General features: G+C 27.5%; 2 protein-coding genes across 5 annotated transcripts in view; one reads left to right on the forward strand and one right to left on the reverse strand.

The window, feature by feature from the left end:
* LOC100167414 (cytoplasmic aconitate hydratase) overlaps positions 1 to 8,101 on the reverse strand; it is a 28,097-nt gene extending 19,996 nt beyond the window's left edge. Inside the window, exons 1-9 of the mRNA XM_001952156.4 lie at positions 7,633 to 8,101; positions 5,731 to 5,817; positions 5,495 to 5,661; positions 5,281 to 5,426; positions 5,130 to 5,199; positions 4,860 to 5,052; positions 4,651 to 4,781; positions 4,411 to 4,582; positions 2,708 to 2,925 (exon numbers count right to left, since the gene is read on the reverse strand). Of these exons, the coding sequence (XP_001952191.1) occupies positions 2,708 to 2,925; positions 4,411 to 4,582; positions 4,651 to 4,781; positions 4,860 to 5,052; positions 5,130 to 5,199; positions 5,281 to 5,426; positions 5,495 to 5,661; positions 5,731 to 5,817; positions 7,633 to 7,639 (1,191 nt within the window). The 5' untranslated portion in view covers positions 7,640 to 8,101. The remainder of the gene's footprint in view (positions 1 to 2,707; positions 2,926 to 4,410; positions 4,583 to 4,650; positions 4,782 to 4,859; positions 5,053 to 5,129; positions 5,200 to 5,280; positions 5,427 to 5,494; positions 5,662 to 5,730; positions 5,818 to 7,632) is intronic.
* An 8,489-nt stretch (positions 8,102 to 16,590) lies between these two features.
* LOC100163794 (mitochondrial coenzyme A transporter SLC25A42) overlaps positions 16,591 to 20,044 on the forward strand; it is an 8,502-nt gene continuing 5,048 nt past the window's right edge. The window contains exons 1-5 of one of the 4 annotated variants that reach the window (XM_008185045.3): positions 17,372 to 17,559; positions 17,630 to 17,690; positions 18,611 to 18,811; positions 19,054 to 19,167; positions 19,260 to 19,450. In XM_008185045.3, the coding sequence (XP_008183267.1) occupies positions 18,746 to 18,811; positions 19,054 to 19,167; positions 19,260 to 19,450 (371 nt within the window). In that variant the 5' untranslated portion in view covers positions 17,372 to 17,559; positions 17,630 to 17,690; positions 18,611 to 18,745. Of the gene's footprint in view, positions 16,948 to 17,371; positions 17,691 to 18,434; positions 18,812 to 19,053; positions 19,168 to 19,259; positions 19,451 to 20,044 lie in introns of those variants that run through there. The other 3 variants (XM_008185046.3, XM_029488746.1, XM_001945295.5) reach the window with 3 other exon arrangements.

Raw genomic sequence — 20,044 nt, forward strand, 5'->3', positions numbered from 1 at the left:
CATTGACCCTTCTTGCACCAAGCCACAGAATTATAAATTATTATCGTATACAAAAATCATTCGGTCATATAAGCTTATGAGGAATCTATGAAAAAAATCATACAAATTATCTATCTCTTATTAGAATCATACCATCTAAAATATCTTAGCCCTTGGGAATACTTCAATGATTGAAGCACACGCACTGCTTTTAGTCTTTCTACAAATCTTCCCTGAATAATAATTTCCCAAAATAGCATACTCCACTACAAAATAAATTACATTAAAAAATAAATTTATAGTTTCTACAGGCTTCTAAATTCAAACAAAATCCTAAAATTTACCTTTAAGAAATTAATAAATTGCAAAAATTGTATTGCACTATTTATTGGAAAAAACAGAAAAAACTTATTAAGGAGTTCAAACGAGGTGAACCGTTCTGTAATATAATATATATTTGTAACCAAATAGGTACAATGAGTAAATATTATATTATAAGGTAGGTATTAATTATTATCAATATTATTCAAAAAAATAATACAATTTAATGGGAGCGTATGTAGGAAAATGAATAGAACATGTACAGATACAGATGAGCATAAATATCCAAGGTCCACATAAATATATAATAATGATCAATATAATCTCAATAAACAAATAAATAATGCAAACAAAACAATCCAGATAATTCTAAAATTCTAACCATTTTACTTTATAAAAGACATCATGACACAAATTCTGACACTATTCGACTCAACACTATTTCATCAAAGCAGTAACGAACAGTCTGCAAAAGCTAATTCGTAATCGGTAAACCAATAAAATATTATTTATTTTTAATGGTAATGTGGTATAGTGTTTTTCAAAAAGTTTTGATTATTTCATTAATATTTCTCATACATTATTTCATCTATTAATCTATAGTCAGATATATGATGTGGGCACCATGAATTGTTTCTAGTTGGTATTTGGTACTCATAATTAAACTCTATCACTGGTGACAATTCATGAAGCATGCATTTTAACTTTCGACGGATTAAAAATGTATTAAATTATTGGTTGAAAAAATTGGGTAGAAGGTATGTACATAGTTATATAATATAATACAATATTTAATATCCGTTAGTATAAGAGATATTTGTATGTTTATTTTAAAACAAGAATTATTAGTAGACTAATCTCAACAAAAAAATGGCACGCTTATTAATATAGTTTTATATACTATTATAATTTGTATTGTCCGTTTCCCATATACATATTAACTATTGTTCCCCTTAGGTATAGATTGCACACTTCATATAAAAATAAATATTAATCTGTAATGTGTAATAGTACTATAAAGGATAGTGTAATATCTAAAATATTGTGCAACCATATACATACTTACCAAACATAAATTATTTATCTTACGAAAGTAATAAAAATATTAATAAATTATTATTTAATAACATTGTTTAAAAACTTAGTATTTATTATTTGTGCAGAAATATAAAATAATGTATAATATACACCAAAAATACAATTATATTTCAATATAAATGTCATCACTAAATATATTATTGTTAACCTAAAATAAAATATTAAATTCACTAAGATTAAACTAAGTAGGTGATGTGAACAATGAATATGTATCAAATGTTGTATGATAACAACACAATTTAAAATATTCAATATTATTTTTATAATAATAAATTTATTATTTCTGATTTTGGTATTAAATAAATTATTGAGTAGGTATAGAATATGGATGGCCTATTGTTTTAAATACAATGTGCCTAATACCTATCAAATTTCAAAAATAGAAGTATATCAATATTTGTTTCAATATTTGTTATAATGTCTAATACTTTTAAAAATATTGAACTAATACCAGTGCTGAAAATTCATCATCGTTAGTGATTATACTAGTACCTATTTACATTGTAACATGTAACTGCCACTTTTACTAAAATCTCTGAGCTTAGCAATGCCATTGAATAGGTATTATTGAAGATAATATCTTACATACATATAACTATAATCAAAATTAGTATACTAAATGCATTATAGTTAGTAGGGTTGGCAAAAACACAGGCTTTATAGAAAAAGTTTTTCATATAACACTCCAAAATTATCCAAACACGAAGGGTTTTATTGTAAAGTAATTATGAGCGGTTTTATCGGGTCTTTTTCCGAAAAAGCCCATCCGAAAAAAATTATTAGCTGCACTATTTTTTACTTTGTCGCCTTGTCACTGTTATTGAAAAATGTTTAAAAAGTGTCGGCCCTACCAAAAACTATATGATAATATTTCTGATATTGATATTCCAACATTTTCCTATTGTTATTGACTTTAGTGGTTTTATGTTTAATGACATTGTTAAGTTTTTTGTTTGTTGAATAATTAATAAACTGTTAAATCAAAATTTATAAGTCATGACTCATGACACCAGTCATTGGTAGTGTTCGTAAGGCCGGATAGCAATGTACGGAATCTGAATCCATATTTATTGATAGTTGCATTTTTTCTAATCAAAGTTTAATTGGAAAAATAAATAATACTTATAAAGTATAAGGTAAACTTTTCTAAAAAATAACACAAGGTAAAAAAAAAATTTAGAGTGAATTTCTATTTCCCTAAGAAACGCAGCATGGGTTTTTTCGGGCTGGGCTATTTTGGGCCAGCCGGATTGTACACTAATTTTTAGTACCTATACAAAATAATATGTTTAATTATATAATCACTGACCTTATTTGTTAGACAACTTTTGAAATCTTTCTGAGCTTCGGATACAGACACACGATCATGTGGTCTCTTCGGCCCACTGATGGATGGCACAACTTCTCCTAAATCCAAATTAGTGATTTGACTGAACACTGGATCTTGAGATGGATCATCATAATTTCTTAGCATTTTGGAAGCTTCTAGATATGCTTTAACAGCAGCTATTTTTTCACTGCTTCGATCTGACATAAAATTAATTAAATAATTATATTAATAGGAATACAAAAAAAAAATGTACAATGGACGAAAAGTTAGATATTTTATTATTTAGTATGTATTATAAAAATTGAATTAGTTGAGCTTGATAATTTACTAAATGTGTCATAAACTGTGGTTTACAAATAAATAAGGCTGTACAATTGTAGAAAAAAGAATTGTTTTTTGCATACTGTAAAAGATAGTTTTCAATGTACCAATGAATTTAATTTTGAATTTTTTCTTACTTTTTAGATATTTTCAATAATTTTGGTCTTGTAAATGTTTTTCTTGTTGTCAATAATATATTTAGTTTAAGATATTTATATATTATTTAAATTATGATTCTTAAATATATTAACAGTGTATTTTTATACTGTTTTTTTGAGATTTTTTATGTATTTTTATTTTTTAAATGCAAATTTTGAATTAATTATTATTTTTTTTAAATATTATAACTTTATATTATTATCAAGATTTATATTGTTAATAATACAATGAACATAGTAAACATTACATTTTGTAGAACAATAAGAGGCCGTCATATCCACATGCAGTGACGCTGAACACGTACTTCACGTAGTTCATTTTAAGTAACTTAAAAAATGAGTGGGTAAAATAAAAGAGTATACTATCAAGTCACTCTGCTGTAATTTTATTAAATGCCGGAATATCATTAATTTATATAATTAGTTAAGCCCGTTTCATAGTGGTTTGAAGGGGTGGTTAAATCAAACTATTTGAAATTTTGAACTTCCAGTTTTAATTTCATTCCGCGCCACTGTCTACATTTGATATATCAAATCCTAATGGCTACTAACAAAAAACATGCAAAATGAAAATTTAGCAATTCCAGTTTTATGTTGTTGGGTTAAATATTAGAGTGAATTGATCTATTATAAAACTCAAAGTTAAAAATATTATCTTTATTCTCTCATTATTTTTTTGAAAATGTTTTAGTTTTTAAGCCAGTAATGAGAATTTTAAATATGAAGTGGACACCTCACGGGAATTTGTTGTCCCCGTCTTACAAACGTACAACATACCAAATTTAACGTTCACGACAACATATTTTACTCTGTAATTTCTAAAATTAGAGTGAATTTACCTCTTATTAAATTTAAAGGTAAGATAATTCTAGGGCATCTTGGAAGATTTTATTGATATTATTATTTGTATGTAAGTTACAGTTTAAAAATGGTCATAACTTTCTTCTTAAAAATAAAATAAAAACCTACGAGATGCCCTAGAAAATAATCTTATCTTTATATTTTATAAGGTAATACATTTTATAATTGTGTAAGTAAATTCACTCTAATTTTAAAAATTACATAGTAAAATGTTTATTTTCAAAATAAAATGTTCCATGTTGTATGTTTGTAAGACGGAGATATGATATGATATGTATTAGTAAAACAGAGACAACACAAGCAGGTTTTTATATTATTAAAAAAAAAAAATACTTAACATACTTGTTTGTTGAAGATATGAAAGTGTATTTTGGTCTACTGGAAAAAAGCCTACTGTTGCACCATATTCAGGGCACATGTTACTTATTGTTGCTCGATCAGCAATAGATAATTGAGTAACTCCAGGTCCAAAAAATTCTACAAACTTTCCAACTACACCAATTTGTCTTAAGTGCTAAAACAATAGTAAATAGTTACATAATTTTTTGAAAATAATATACAAAAATGTCTCTAATATTTTACCTTGGTAATTGTTAAAACCAAATCAGTAGATGTTGCAAATTGATTAAGAGTTCCTGTTAATTGGTAACCAAGAACTTGAGGAAGCAACATTGAGATTGCTTGTCCTAACATAACTGCCTCTGCTTCTATGCCTAAAAAAAAAACAAACAAATAAACATTAAAATATGTACTATCTTAACAATAATAAATTGTTATTTAAGTTAGTTTACCTCCAACACCCCACCCTAAAACTCCTAAACCATTGATCATTGTCGTGTGAGAATCTGTGCCCACTAAAGAATCTGGGTATAATGTGTCTTTGTCAGTAAACACCACACGGGCTAAATATTCTAAGTTCACTTGATGTACAATACCAGAACCAGGTGGTACAATTAACATGTTCTTAAAAGCTTTAGCTCCCCACTAAAAAAAATACACATACATCTCATTTATTGATTATTTAAGTGTTATTAGTTGTCACAGTTAAATTATCAAAGTACCTTCAAAAAAGTGAATCTTTCTTTATTTCTTTCAAATTCAAGATTTTCATTTTTCTGTTGTGCATCAGCTCTAAAATAATTATGACATTTGAACAGAATCTTATATAATGACTTATACAATTATATATATATATGTATGTATATATATTACTCTCTAACAAAATCCGCTTGGATAGAATGATCAATTACTAAGTCAGAAGGACACACAGGGTTAATTTTGTTGGGATCACCGCCTAAACTCTTAACAGCATCTCTCATCGCAGCAAAATCTACCACAGCTGGTACACCAGTAAAATCCTGCAAAATATATTACTCGTTTGATAAGTTCTAAATTTAACAAGTTAATTATTAAATAAATTCTTCACTTGTAAAATGACTCTAGCTGGTTTAAATGCAACTTCAACACCTCCTTCAACTGTTTGATTAGTTTTCCATTTCAATATATTTTGCACATCATTTTCAGTAACTTGGAAGTTATCACAGTTCCTAACGGCAGACTCCAAAAGAACTCTGATTGAAAATGGCAGTTGATCTAAAATATAAAACATTTTTGTTTTATCACATATGAAATATTAAAATAGTATATAAACTTTGATATTACCATACTCAACACCGAACTTGGGTAAATCAAAAAAAGAGTATTCTTTGTCGTTAACATTAATTGTTTTCTTAAACTTTTCAAACGGATCTGTAACAATAAGTTGTAATATTAATTAAATGTAATGTTATTTAACTTATTGAACATCAATTTTAAATTATAAACGATAAATCTATGAATTTATATTTTATGAAGTAAATTATTTTGAGCAATATCTAATTTCCAAACAATTTATTATATTTAAAAACAATTTATAAAAAATATCATATTCATATATAGAGATGATTAGGGCTCGAAATTTGATGAAAAATATGTTTTAATAACATATAAATCTAAGTAACTAATAAATTATTACTTTGCATTTTTCACATTTAAAGGTAATTTTTTTTTATTTATCTTGGTATTTACACAGCTAATACATATTTGGAGTACATTTCTTAAATTGTTTAGGTCATACGTATTTTTACATTTTATAAGTCATCATAGTCATCATAAGCTTATGCACTAAAAAATCAAAAAATACATTCTCAAAAATATCTGTTTATGCACCAAACAATTGGCTTAATATGTATACTGAATATTAATGTAAAAAAAATATCTTCAAAAATAATTAAGTTTTAAATTAGGTAATATAAAATAATTTACAGCAATTTGTATTTAATTATTTATTATAGACAGTGTATCTAATTATAATTTCTGATAAAATAACATACAATTTTTGTAAAATGCTGAAAAAATAATAATTGAGTAGGTACCTATATTGGAAGTGATCATTAAAATTAAAATTGGAAGTAAAGTTTTTACTTAAGTTTCTAAATAGTGCATTATACCATAAACAGACCCAATACATAAAAATATGGTCTAAAAGAATTTGTATTTTTAATCATGGGTACTTTCATAAACCATAATTTGTGCTTACTTAGCATACAATACAATCAACTAGTAAATATAATATATAAATGCATACAAATCATAACCCTAATCATTGTATTCAAAACCCTAACTATGACGAACAAATTAAACCTAACTCACTATAATATTTTTGATATGAGGTTAGGTATGGCTGAAAGGTACTTAAATTGAAATTTCATTGAAACTTCCATATCATGAACTTCCATTTAACAATATTTTCTGTTTAACAATATATTTTTGAGAACCAAATTTATTCATTTCTATTTAACAAAATTATCTATAATATGAATTGTTTTTGTTCCCTGTGGGCCGTGAGATTTTGTGATATGAAAGTCCAACTGTATTATATTATATTCTAAATGAATTATATAAACTAAAATCATTATGGACATATTATTAAAACATTAGATAATCTACTGGGGTGAAAAAAAATTGTCATTATCAATAAAATAAAAACTAATCAAGGTTGAAAAAAAAAGCAAGTTTCTTATTTAATTAGAAATGTTTAAAGGTCATTATAATCAATTATAATGTAGCTAAAATACAATTACAATACAACCGGATTAAAATTCAACAGTATGATAATATTATGTTATTTGTACCATTTAAAAATATATATTTATAATAATATTCTGAAGTAAGAATTTAAAAAAATATATATTGGTAATTTAAAAAATATTTTAATTTTTTAACACAATAACCTTGAATATTAATTAGTTGTCAGCTCATGCCTATGATAAAAATTGAATATCGACAGTGGACCATCCAATGAAAATTGTTTATTTTTAATAAGTATGTAAATACCTACGAAGGAGAAGTATATAGTTTTTTATTTAAAATTATATGTTGCCATACAATTGCATGATAATAAAAATCAAAATTAAGAGTCAAAAAAGAACTATGTACTACTGGTATAATTTCAATCAGTCGAAACTGATTTTTGAGTGATCTATGAATAATATTATATTATGTTTTTGAGATTCGTATACTTACGCGACATTTTTGGTATAATTCGTTCTTCTCCTACACAATGACTATTTAAATTGCAGAACAAATAAAATATAATATGAATATACGGTTTAGTTAAAGTTGTAAAATATAGGTATGTCTCTGAACGTTAGAATAGAAATCTAACGATAAACGGGCAAGTGAACTTTCAAAAGTGATTGGTAATTTCCCACTTCCCCGTACGACATCTGTATTCGGTACTCTGTAGCTATAATAGTGTAATCGCGAACTACACCAGTTAATTAATCCATTCCACGGGTGAAATTATCAAAATTATTATTATTATTATTGCTGTTAGTGATAACTGATAAGGCGACGTGTCAAGCGATATCAAATCGTCCGGCAGCAGCAGCTGTTTCGCAACTAAAACGTGTAATTGTGCAGCCAATAATCTAATTAACATAATATTTTAACACTGTGTGACGACGCAAACGGACCAAACGGCCGACTGAATACAACTGATAGACATTAGACATATTATATTCACATTAATATTGTACATTTTATTAAACTAATCTATCTTTATAGTTTATATTATGGTCACATCAAGGTGTATTGATCAATACACCTTGGGTCAAATTCAAATGTTCTTTAAGACTTTAACATATTATTATAGTCTATAATATGATATAAAATATAAATGTATTTATGTATGTTGTATAATAGTTTATCATATCGTTCAGACTTCAGAATTCAAACTTCAAATGTATAATATAATATAAAAATAATTATTTTTTTTTATTATTAAAATTACAATTAAGAGTATTGGCATTGTCGTATTGTCAATAATTTATGATTTTATTAGTTATATATAACTATTAATAAGCGTTTAAACTTTAAACGTCCATTAAACCAATTGAAATATTAATTAAAATAATCGTATTTTGTTTTATCAATATTTATCAATAATTGTTATATATAAGTTACCAAATTGTGTGAACTTGATATGAACGAGTTCGATTTTCAAAAAATGAACTTGAACGTGAACTAAGTTCTTATTTATTATGATTTTGAACGTTTTGGTTTCGTTCATTGACAATTATTTAAATTTCATAGAACAGGCGATAGGATAACGTTTTAAAATGTTTTGTATCTGATCAGGTTCCTTCTCAAGAATCAAAAGATATAATTTGTTTTTAATTTTGTTTATTTTTAGATTGGATATTTATTTTTGCCCTGAAATCACAACGCCGCGCCGTTGATCGCCGATACGAATAGTTGGTATACCATTTATTATTATTATAATTCTGTTGTAACTTGACATAATACAATAAAGTGTTATAAATAACATTCTCAAGACTAACATGTTCATACAAATTATTATACACTGTATACAGCGTGTTCCACAGAATATTGTGATTGGAAAAATATAAAACTATCTGTATTACGCAATCAAAATTAATTTTAATTATGATTTTGTTTTCGTTTTTACTCAACATTGTTTTAACCACTACTCTATAATTATTATTTTCAATTACTAATAAAAATCGCCGGTTTCGATGCATAGTCGGCAGTCGCATGTATTTTCACGTATTTTTTTTTATTTCTAACTTAAGTATTTTTTTATTTTATTTTCTTTAGTGACTTTTATAATTTTAGATAATTTTAAAAACTATAAGATACTGAACTAGAACTTGAACTAGTTCATTCTAAAAACTATGAACTAGAATTTAACTAGTTCATATTTAATGTCTTGAACTTGAACTAATTCATTTTTAGAAAGAACTTTCCCATCACTGTTATTTATACTATATTGAGTTCCGTTAAACGATCGAACAGAGTCATGAGTGTCAGCGTTTCAGGACTCAAATGGCCATAAATTAGAATACAATTATTTTGTGCTGTCGTGCTGAGTCTAAATAAATACAACACCTATAACTACAATCTACATACATTCATTATTATTTACAGGAAGTTATAAATTTACATTTACATCAGCGCAACTACGTTAACAGTAATCTGCCGCTTAAACAGATGTGTATTTTGTGGCTTGCACCTACCACCTGTAGGCTATCTTTCGGACCTAGGTCATAGGATGCTGAACGAGCGGTACTCAATAGTCGAAACTACCAACAAGTAAGTGCTCAGGCTACAAGGCTAATGGTTATACCTATATTTGCATATCAGTATATTATAACTGATCTAAAATTCTAGACTATGGACATTTGATATTTCCAACTTCCCAAAACAAACAATATTATCTAAGTAACTAATGGGTGACGACAGCACTTCATAACGGCCACATCCATTTTTCATCAATTTTTCGCGCTTTACGTAAAGCCGTCTATAGTGAGCGATCTATAGTATTTATAATCAATGATTATAAATAATCATGTAGTATGAATGTAGGTTTATAAAGTATTCGCGGAAGCATTGCGAAAGCTGCAGTCCCCGAGGCGCCGTCGGTTCAAACCCGAAAAAAAAAAAAGGTATATAAAGTATAAATATAAAACAAATTATAATACTAGCTTTCCTGCCTCACCCGGCGCGGCGTGCTAAAGATTTATTTTTTTTATGAATAAATTTGTAAAATCTAAAAAATATTTATTATGCAATATTTCTTGTAATATAATAGTGATATAATATGCAACCTAGAAAAAAAACCGAAAAATATTCTTTTTTCTACATAGTGCATGCTGATACTGGACCTAATCGTACCTTATTTAATCGATTATTTTTTTTTAATTTTCAATAAAAATTGTTTCATGCGACAAATAGTTTTGTCGAATGCGATAAAAACCTTCGACAAGATTCAAGAATACGTCAATGACGATTTGCATGATGAAACAGAGTCGGTGGTACCAGGGTCGCATGGGCTAACCGCTTCGGTATTGCGTCGTCGGCTCACGGCGCGCAGCTGCTGTGGCTGCGGCAGCCTGTAGGCTACGATATGTTTTATCGGACATCGCGATTACAGCATACGTTCCTGTTACATATATTTCAATTTTTCGCGTTACGAATGTAACACGCGTTTCATCAACGTTTCCACAATGTTCCTGCAACGTTTCCAGAATGCTGTACGTCGTCTTTTTAATTTTTGCTACTGGCATTTAATATATTATATTATATTAATTGTTAATTAATATTCTATATAATTATATTGCTATATAACTATATAAGTTATAACCAAAGGCGTAAATTGTATTTATTAGAAGGGGGAGGGGGGCAAAGATTATAAAGATATAGAACAAGCCAACGAAGTGCGATTCGCCGCCCCTACATCTAATGATACTTATAACAGTTATAACTTATAATTTCTATTTCGAATTTTCGAATGTATTATACATTTTCAAGACTGCGAAGATCTATACTTGTAGGTCTACTACATGGATAACCTACACATGAGTGTTGCAGAATACTTAATTTAAAACATAATAAATAAACATTTTAATTTCTAACTTGTACCTACAGTTGTAGCTGAATTATGAAGTATTTTCTACATTTTAACTGAAATACAAACACTCAATGTATTTTCTATTATTATATTTGGTATATTCCGTGGAAATGCAGGTACCTACATACTTACTTACGAGAAACAAGCCAGTGTTTAGCTTGTTAAAATTTCTATTCAAAATGTAGTTTAGTTAATTTTGAAAAGGGATTTTAAAATTTAATATTGTGAATCGTAATAAGTATTATTATTTAATGAAACAAATTTTTAAATGATTAAATAAAATATTATAGTTAACTTCATGTCTCATGAGAGAAATTTCATATAAAATTAATAAAATATTTGTGTTGAAATGTTATCTTTAATCAATTAACCACAAATGCCACAGTTAAATATAATCTTGGTCCGTGATAAATATTGAATTTTTGACGTAACATAAATTAAAATAAAATTTATTGATAGTTGACCGTTCTGCAGTACTTCTGCTTTTTACTAGAAATTTTAATTAAGCGCGGGCAGTTGATTGTACATAATTAAAATAGACTACATCAGTGATTCAGAATTCTCAACCTTTTTAAAGTGACGATTAAATTTTTGCGCGATGCATACAAATATTTTTCTTATGTATATAATATGTGATAAGTCATAGGTATATTTGTTATATTAAGTTTAGTCGCTTAATATAACCTATTGCTCTTCGAAATATTGTCATCTTTTCATTTTAAAATAGATATTTTTACTCTAGAAACAAAATTGATCGAGTTCTATGCAGACTGCATAAACGCGTTAAGAGGTCAAACCCGAATGTGTTGTCTCCAGATGTACAACATAGCAAAAACTTTTTTGCGCGGCGCATTTTTAATTCCTCCGTATTTTTATAGTAGAATTACCAATATTCCACAACGCACAGGAAAGAACTTTAGTAGTGTTTTTATTATTAGGATAACAATAGGACAAGTAACAAGATGTGTAAATAACGATTTATTATCTATGGATTTATTCAGTGTATGGTTTTATAATTTATTTTAATTGTTAACCCACTGACAATTTGAGAATAACAAAAGTTGTTAAAAAAACAGTGGGCTTTAGCCCCCTGGATACGCACCAGGTTACACCATCTGCGTTAAAGGTCTGAACACGCCTGTATGTCCTTAGTAGGATATAAAGTATAATAATACTATGAAACTTGGTGCAATTTTAATTTTATTATGAACATAATTATACCTATAAATTATCGATATTTATCATTAAAAAAATAACTATTGTTAACAATTATACCTAGTGACAAAGCCTTGATAGTTTTTAACATCTTAAAATACACTCGTTATTGAAAATACATAGGAGTAATAATATAGTCTTATCAATAACTATAGTCTTTGACTACATATAATATACTTAAAAATGCCAAAAACCAGAATTTTAATAAATCCTTAACTAACATTCAAATTGGGTGAGCCTGCAATAAGTATACGATAAGTTCTCAAATTATTTATAACAAAACCTATAGCTTAAAGAGTGCGTCGAAGACAAGACATGTAGGTAAACGTATAGCCACGTATTTTTTTTTTCAACCCGAAGGTTGGTTTACAACTCCAATTCTCCATTCTAACCAATTACTTGCTTTTTCTTTAACTTCCTTAAAGGTTTTGACTTTTGCATCCCATTTAATTTGTCCTATATAAGAGTTTCGGGGACGTCCTGCAGATTTCTATCCTTCTATCATACCCTCTAATATTATATTATAAAATTCTTCTGGGTGTCTCAGGGCATGTCCAACCATTTTCCAGCGTCTTGCTCTAAACATATCTATGAGTGTACGTTTTTCTCCCACAGTCCTAAGTATTTCTTCATTCGTTTTCCGCTCTATCCAACTTATCCTTTCCATGTAGGTATAACATTATACAATTATTTATTCAACAGGTAGTTGTGTGCAAATTTCCACACCACCTTTGGTCAAAAACGACAACATTGGAATTATGAAGTCCGTTTAAATGCATGAGGTATTACACATGGCGCGTTTCTTTTATTGTAGTATCCCAGTTAAGGCCTAATGTACAAATAAAGTATCAATTTTATCCACATTTTCACCACAAAGTAATATATTGTTGATAATGATTAATATAGTGGATACGTTTTGGTTTTCAATGTACCTAAATAAGATTTTTTAATAGGTATGTGTACGAAAGACCGTCAAGGTTGACAATAATTATTAGAAAAATAATAATGTAATGATGGTAAAATTTGCAAAAGTCTGTCCACGATTGGGTTGAACTTGAACATTATGGAATTCGATGATGCAGCTTGTTTTTTTTTTTATAATATGGTGAATTTGTGGATTTAATAATCAATAGGAAATATTATATAAGACTTAAATTATTTAAATTATTAAGCTCACGCACTGGTGAATTTTTATTCAAAATAATTTATTTTAATAGGTACTGTTAATTTTTTCTGCCAACACTCATAAAGTTATAACTTATACGGGTCCATTATTATAGGAACTTCACTTTTTTTAATACTTCCATATGGATATTGGTGAAAAATGTTACAGTAACAATAAATCCACGTTAGAATAGTGGCAATAAATATATAAGCCATTCAAGTAAATTTATTAAATTAAATTGACACCACTTTCATTTGCACTTAAACTGTTATAAATTAGCGGCCTGTGAAAATATGTATATTATAAGTTATAACTTTATAAGCTATAACTACCTATAGTGCTCGGAAGTTATAGGAGCTAAAAAGGGAAAAATATGCATGTAAATATGTCAAATACACAAAATAGTTTGATAAATGTTCATAAAAATGTAAAACTCCAAAAAACTCATTTTCTGTTGTTATTAAATTGTACTAAAAGATATGTAAAATTTAGAAAAATAAATTTATAATATTTAAAATATGGCAAAAAACTGAATGGGCATTTTGAAATTTTATTGAACTGAAAAAAAATAGCTTAAAAATATATTTGATAAGATAATACTACAGAATAGATGAAATATATTCTGTTATAATACTATAATAGTACCTACATCAGAATATAATTGCGATAGAGATTAAATGCGCATCGCGCCGTTATGTCGTTAAATTAATAGTCGATTGCGATGATAACAATAAATAGTAAATACCTAACTAAATTAATATGGAGTTATATCCAATATTATTATTAAAATACACAGAAAGAAAATCATTAATTTATATTTTAGAAAATATTAAATATGTGAAATATAATATTAATATGCGTATATTAAGATCAAGAAATATGCACTTTTCCTTTAAATTGACAAAGTATGCAGAATATACATTTTAAATTTTCGATTTTTAAGCTTATCATTGAATAGCTTGGTTTTGCTATAAATCGAGAGCATATAGAATAATATACAATTCCTACAACTTCCGAGCCCTAATTATAACATTTTAAATAGGTACGAGGATAGTCCTCGTCACTAAATATTTTCATTTATATGTAATATGTATTATAATAAAATATTTTGAAATCATTAATGCATTATTATTAATTTCATTCTCATTGAGAACTACTAATAATGCGTAAAAATAAAACAATAAAAATGTTCTCACTCATGAATTTTCTAATCATATAACCAGCGAGTTTCTAGAGAGCATATTATGCGCTATATTACTGCAGTAAAATACCTATGGACTTTTATACGACCCGCAGTGTTGAATGTTGTCAATGTTGATTATTTTAAGTGGAGGAAAAACAATTAAATTAATTTATAACTTTACTTTTAAGTTTAAACACCAAATATTAAATCAAAAATTCAAAAAAATCAAAGCTAATTGGATACATTTAAAACAATTCGCTCTTGTAATATTACGGTATAAATTAAATAAATAAATTTTATTCAATTAAACATTTACGTAGTGTATAGTATACATAACATTATAATAATATATACTCCTTTTTAGCCACCACGCTGTATTACACCTATGTTTATTTACTATAGCCAGCATAATATTATAATATACATTTTATATGCATATACTATATAATAGTGTGTCGTAGTTTATTTGTTTTTAAAGTAAAAGTTAAATTCCTACCAGCGTCCAGAATTATACTTAAACTTTAAAATATGTGTAAGCAATAAACACATTATATAATTATTTTTTTTATTGAACTGAAGCCCGGCAAATTACACTATCCTGTCCGAGGACCGAAGGGATGATGGACAAACATCCAATACCGAAAGTACAGCAGTATACTCTATACAGTGACCCACTTGTAACCTACTGTAGCAACATCCACTTACCCACTTTTTATATTGTTATTATTTATTATAGCCTAGAAGTTGAATTAATATTATAATATTATTATTTTTTATTCGTTGCTACGGTGATAAACAAAGCGTTAGAAATTAAAATCCCATTTTTAGCGGTAGTTTTTGCCGTGGCATTATATAACTATTGAGAAAATCAAAAAATGACTTCTTTAAAGTACCATCTTGATTCAATTTGCCAAAAGATAAGATATTATATGCTCTGCTCAGAATCTAATAATACTACAAAATTAATAATTATATTATACTAATAATTCTATAGTTATAACTAAATATTTGTAGTTTTTAGTATTATTTTTACAATCTGCATCGAATCTTGTCACATTGAAGCAACATCAGTTAATTTACAAAACCATTTATAATGTATTCTAATCTTGGCGCAATAATTAGAAAATATCAATAAAACACTCCAAATAATTGTAAGCGTTTTGTTCATTTTACGCCGTAACCGTATTCCACCCTCGCTAAATTTTAACAATATAGCAATCCCTATCGGAAGCCGACCGGCAAGTATCTTGGTGTAACGTTGGAGAAAATATTAACCGGGTTGTCGCACTTATCATGTAAACTTCAACAAGCAAAGCAATGCTGTTCCCAATTCTTAAGATGAAATCGACATCACACAAAAAATTATTGAAATTGTACCTATACACATTCCGGTTAAAGGCTAGCTTCCAGGCTTTCTACAGGTATGTTGCCAACACTTATATTCCAAAAAAATGTAACAATTTTCAATTTTTTTTTTTCATCAACGTATATATCACCATTTAAATAAATAGTATAGCGCAGTTTGAGGCGACAAAATAATCTCCTTCGTTTAAAAAATCTAAGTAATATAAACGTCGTTTTAAAAACTGTTTTCAATCCTTTATCTAGGTAGTTAGAATAAAGATTTTTGCAAATTTTAATTGGCAAAATTATTACTCGACAGTGCCGTAAACTACCTAGTTTAGATTTAAAGTTCGCCCGGAAATTCTTCTATTATAAAATTCACTAAAATTAAAATTTGTATGAAAAAAGCCATCAACAGGTATGTTGTTAACACCTATTTTCCAAAAAATGTAACAATTTACGGCGTGACAGAAATGGTATATGTATTTCACGTGCAGGGAAAGAAATCTCAGTCTTGGGAAAATTGCGGCACGTCGTCATCCCCACCTGAAATAACTCATCCATAAACATTAGAGTTTTCGATGTAATGCAGACTGCAGCAGAGATGCTTACAGTTAAATGATTAAAGAATCACTCAGTCAGTACCGATTATCGAGACCTATCGAGTTACCTATATTTAAATGTTAACACAAGTATATTAAAATGCAATATTTGCTTAGTTTAATTATTAATAATTAATTACATATTATAATATATTATATTATATACTTGGAACATTCATGAATTTATGTGCAGTAAATTAGTGTGCGATACGTGTTTGATATGTAGTCGTGCATTGATACAAACATTTATTATATTTGCACATGATAGTTAACATTTAGTTAACATTAGGTACGTCATAATAGAAACGACCAACAAGAGGTCTTAAAGCTCCAAGTTATGGTGCAAAATTAATACAGTTCATTGAAGAATTTTCTAGTAAAGTTTTCAAAACTGATGGTAAAATACTTTATTGTATTAAATTAGATTTATTTTTACTCAAAAACTTGTAATAGGAGTTAAAAATTGTTTTCGTATATTTATTGCATATATTACGCCTAGCCCTAATACTGCTATTTTTTAACTATTGTTTTTATATAGGTATTCTATAAAAAAAACTATTAATTATAAAAACACTTGCTGAACATGTTCATTGGTATTTGCAGATAGCCGATAGGTAAACAGATAATTTTTTATGCCTCATAAAACGCATAATAGTGTTACATGATATTACATTTTACAACAAGTACTTATGAAAGCCTAGACATTTAATTCCTGATTAGATGGTTATAAATTATATTGTATAATAGTATAATACTATAATTGTTTTGTGTTGTTTTTTTTTATAAAAGGTACCTACTAATACAGTAATAATATGCGTGTCGGTGTCGCGTATCGTCACATACTCACAAACACCTATATTAATATTAATTACTAATTAGTATTATTTAAGTCTAAAAACGAATAATAAACGTTATAGTAATAATAGTTTAGTAATAATCACTGCAAGTGATTTGCATTCAGTCAACAGCAAAACAGACAACATCTGAGTGTTCAAAAACCAACATAATTGTAGACGATCAATAATTATTTTTTTATCTACGATCACACAAAAATTTTAAATTCTGATAATTTGATATAGGAAATTAGACACTGCGCGTATTGTTGCAAGCTTGAAATAGTTCTGCAACAGGAAAATATAGGTATGTAAAATATAATATAATGTAATATAATGTAAGTGATATATGTCTAGTTACGTAAAAATAGATATTGATAAATTTAAGATTAAGCGGTTATCATGTGACATAAAGTAGCGCACTACTAGATATTCTCCTTTTCGAAGAAAATTTATGAATTATAAATATGTAGTAATTAATAATCATTAATTGTATAATATAATATGCCTAGTGGGAATTAGGTAATTTTTATATTTTATTCGCTTTTATGGTGACAAACAAAGCGTTAGAAAAAATCGGTTAGAAAAATAAAATAATATAATATGTACCTAGCCCAAAAACATAATATTTAATGAAACAATGAAACCATGAAACATGCTACTGAGTAGTAAGTACTAAATCAAGTAAAAGGGACAGGGGTCATTAGCTTCTATAAATATTGATCATTAATTACCTAATGTTAACTGATTAGTGATTGTTTGTGCAACCCAGAAAATGGCAATAATGTATAGTGACGTCTGTTGAGTGTTAAAAAGTGAATATTAAACTTTGACCTTGATTGTTCACCATACATACATATCAATAATACAGTATAAACTATAATGTATATATATTCTATATAGCATAAGTATTGGTAGATTGCTAACTTGTAAACTAGAAGCATGACATCATGATCATGTACAGAAAACACAACATGTACCTATAATTATGCTATAATAGTTACTACTATCTACTGTAGATTAATGTGTTAATATTATGATCTAAATTCGAAGCCAACACATGTTCGTTATCAGTTGCGATAACGATGACGTTATCAGACGTTACTCTTTAAACAACAGAGTAAAAAAACAAAATCTGGCGAAACGATATTATATTTTGTACTTGCATCTACTTCGGTTTCGTAATATTACTTAACTTTAATATATATCGTATCAATTACTTCACAGTTTGCGTTAATGACTGCAGCTCACTGAAAAAAACTACACATCGCGAACGTTTCCTGATGCCATTTCTATGTCAAGGACACCGATGGTGGTCCACAGCTGCCAAATATATTGTCAACAGACTTCAACGTTCATTGCATGAATGATGGAATACGAGAATTATCTCCAACCACTTCGGCGTGCATGATGGCACATGATACACAGGTAAATAAACCGTAAACTACTGTAGAAATCGTTTATAATGTCACCGGTTGTAATGACATATTATTGGGTTTTATGACCTTAAATTAAGGGGACTGATAAATGCATAGGTAAGTTTTATATGCAAAATTTTCGGTTTTTACGACCTATTTTCTTAGGTCTCTTGGATGTCATTATAAATTATTTCTACTGTAATTTTTTTTTAGAGCAAGTTTAATTTGAATAACAATGGTTGTTTGTTTCAGAAACATGATTCCAATTCTACAAATGTGTTGCACAGTTTGGCGGCGGGCGCCATCGCTGGTGCTTTAGCCAAGAGTACAATCGCTCCATTAGATAGAACTAAAATCAATTTTCAAGTAAGTATTGTAGATGAATGAAAATGATCGTTTATTTTCCAGTCAGTAATAAATGTATGCGTTTATAAATATTTGTAAATTTTAATATTTAGATATCTCAAGAACCATATTCTGGTAGAGCTGCGTTTAAATTTTTGGCTGATACTTATGCAAAAGATGGTTTTATATGGTTATGGCGAGGAAATACAGCCACCATGACCAGAATCATCCCATATGCAGCCATCCAATTTACAGCATTTGAGCAATGGCGAAAATTGCTGAAGGTTGATGCTCTAAATACAAAGTAATTTTTTTATTTAGGCTCATTTTATATACTAATTAAAAGAAATGAACATTTGCAAATATATAAATAGTTCTATAGTTCTATGTTAAAATTAATATTCTGTTTTTTGACTCTAAAATGAGAATACATTATTCATTACCTTAAATTTAAATTTTAGTTTAAAACAAGCAACTTTAATATTTATAAAAATTAATATTCACTGTTATAAAAATGTATTATTTATTTTTTATATTACTTTTTCTTTAGGTCCTCCACCCTAATAAATATTTGAGTTAAAATATAATTTGATTATAAATGTAAATTATTTATGAAATACTGTTTTGGGATGTCACTGTCTTTACTACTATGCACAGAATTATTTTTGATTCTTCAATGATAAAATAGGTATTACAACTAAATTTTAAAATTATAAGCACTATAGAAATAAAATAACGTTTTAGTCTGCTTTATCCTTGTCAAAGTCCAGTTATATACCTAGTTAGTTTTATATAATTGTTATGCCATAGGTAGTTTTTAAATATTTTAAAATATTATAAATATTAGTAAATAGTACATTATTGAGGTTAATGCTGAATCTTTCACATATAAAGAGGA

The sequence above is a fragment of the Acyrthosiphon pisum genome, chromosome A1 (assembly GCF_005508785.2).
Source record: "Acyrthosiphon pisum isolate AL4f chromosome A1, pea_aphid_22Mar2018_4r6ur, whole genome shotgun sequence".
NCBI lineage: Eukaryota > Metazoa > Arthropoda > Insecta > Hemiptera > Aphididae > Acyrthosiphon > Acyrthosiphon pisum.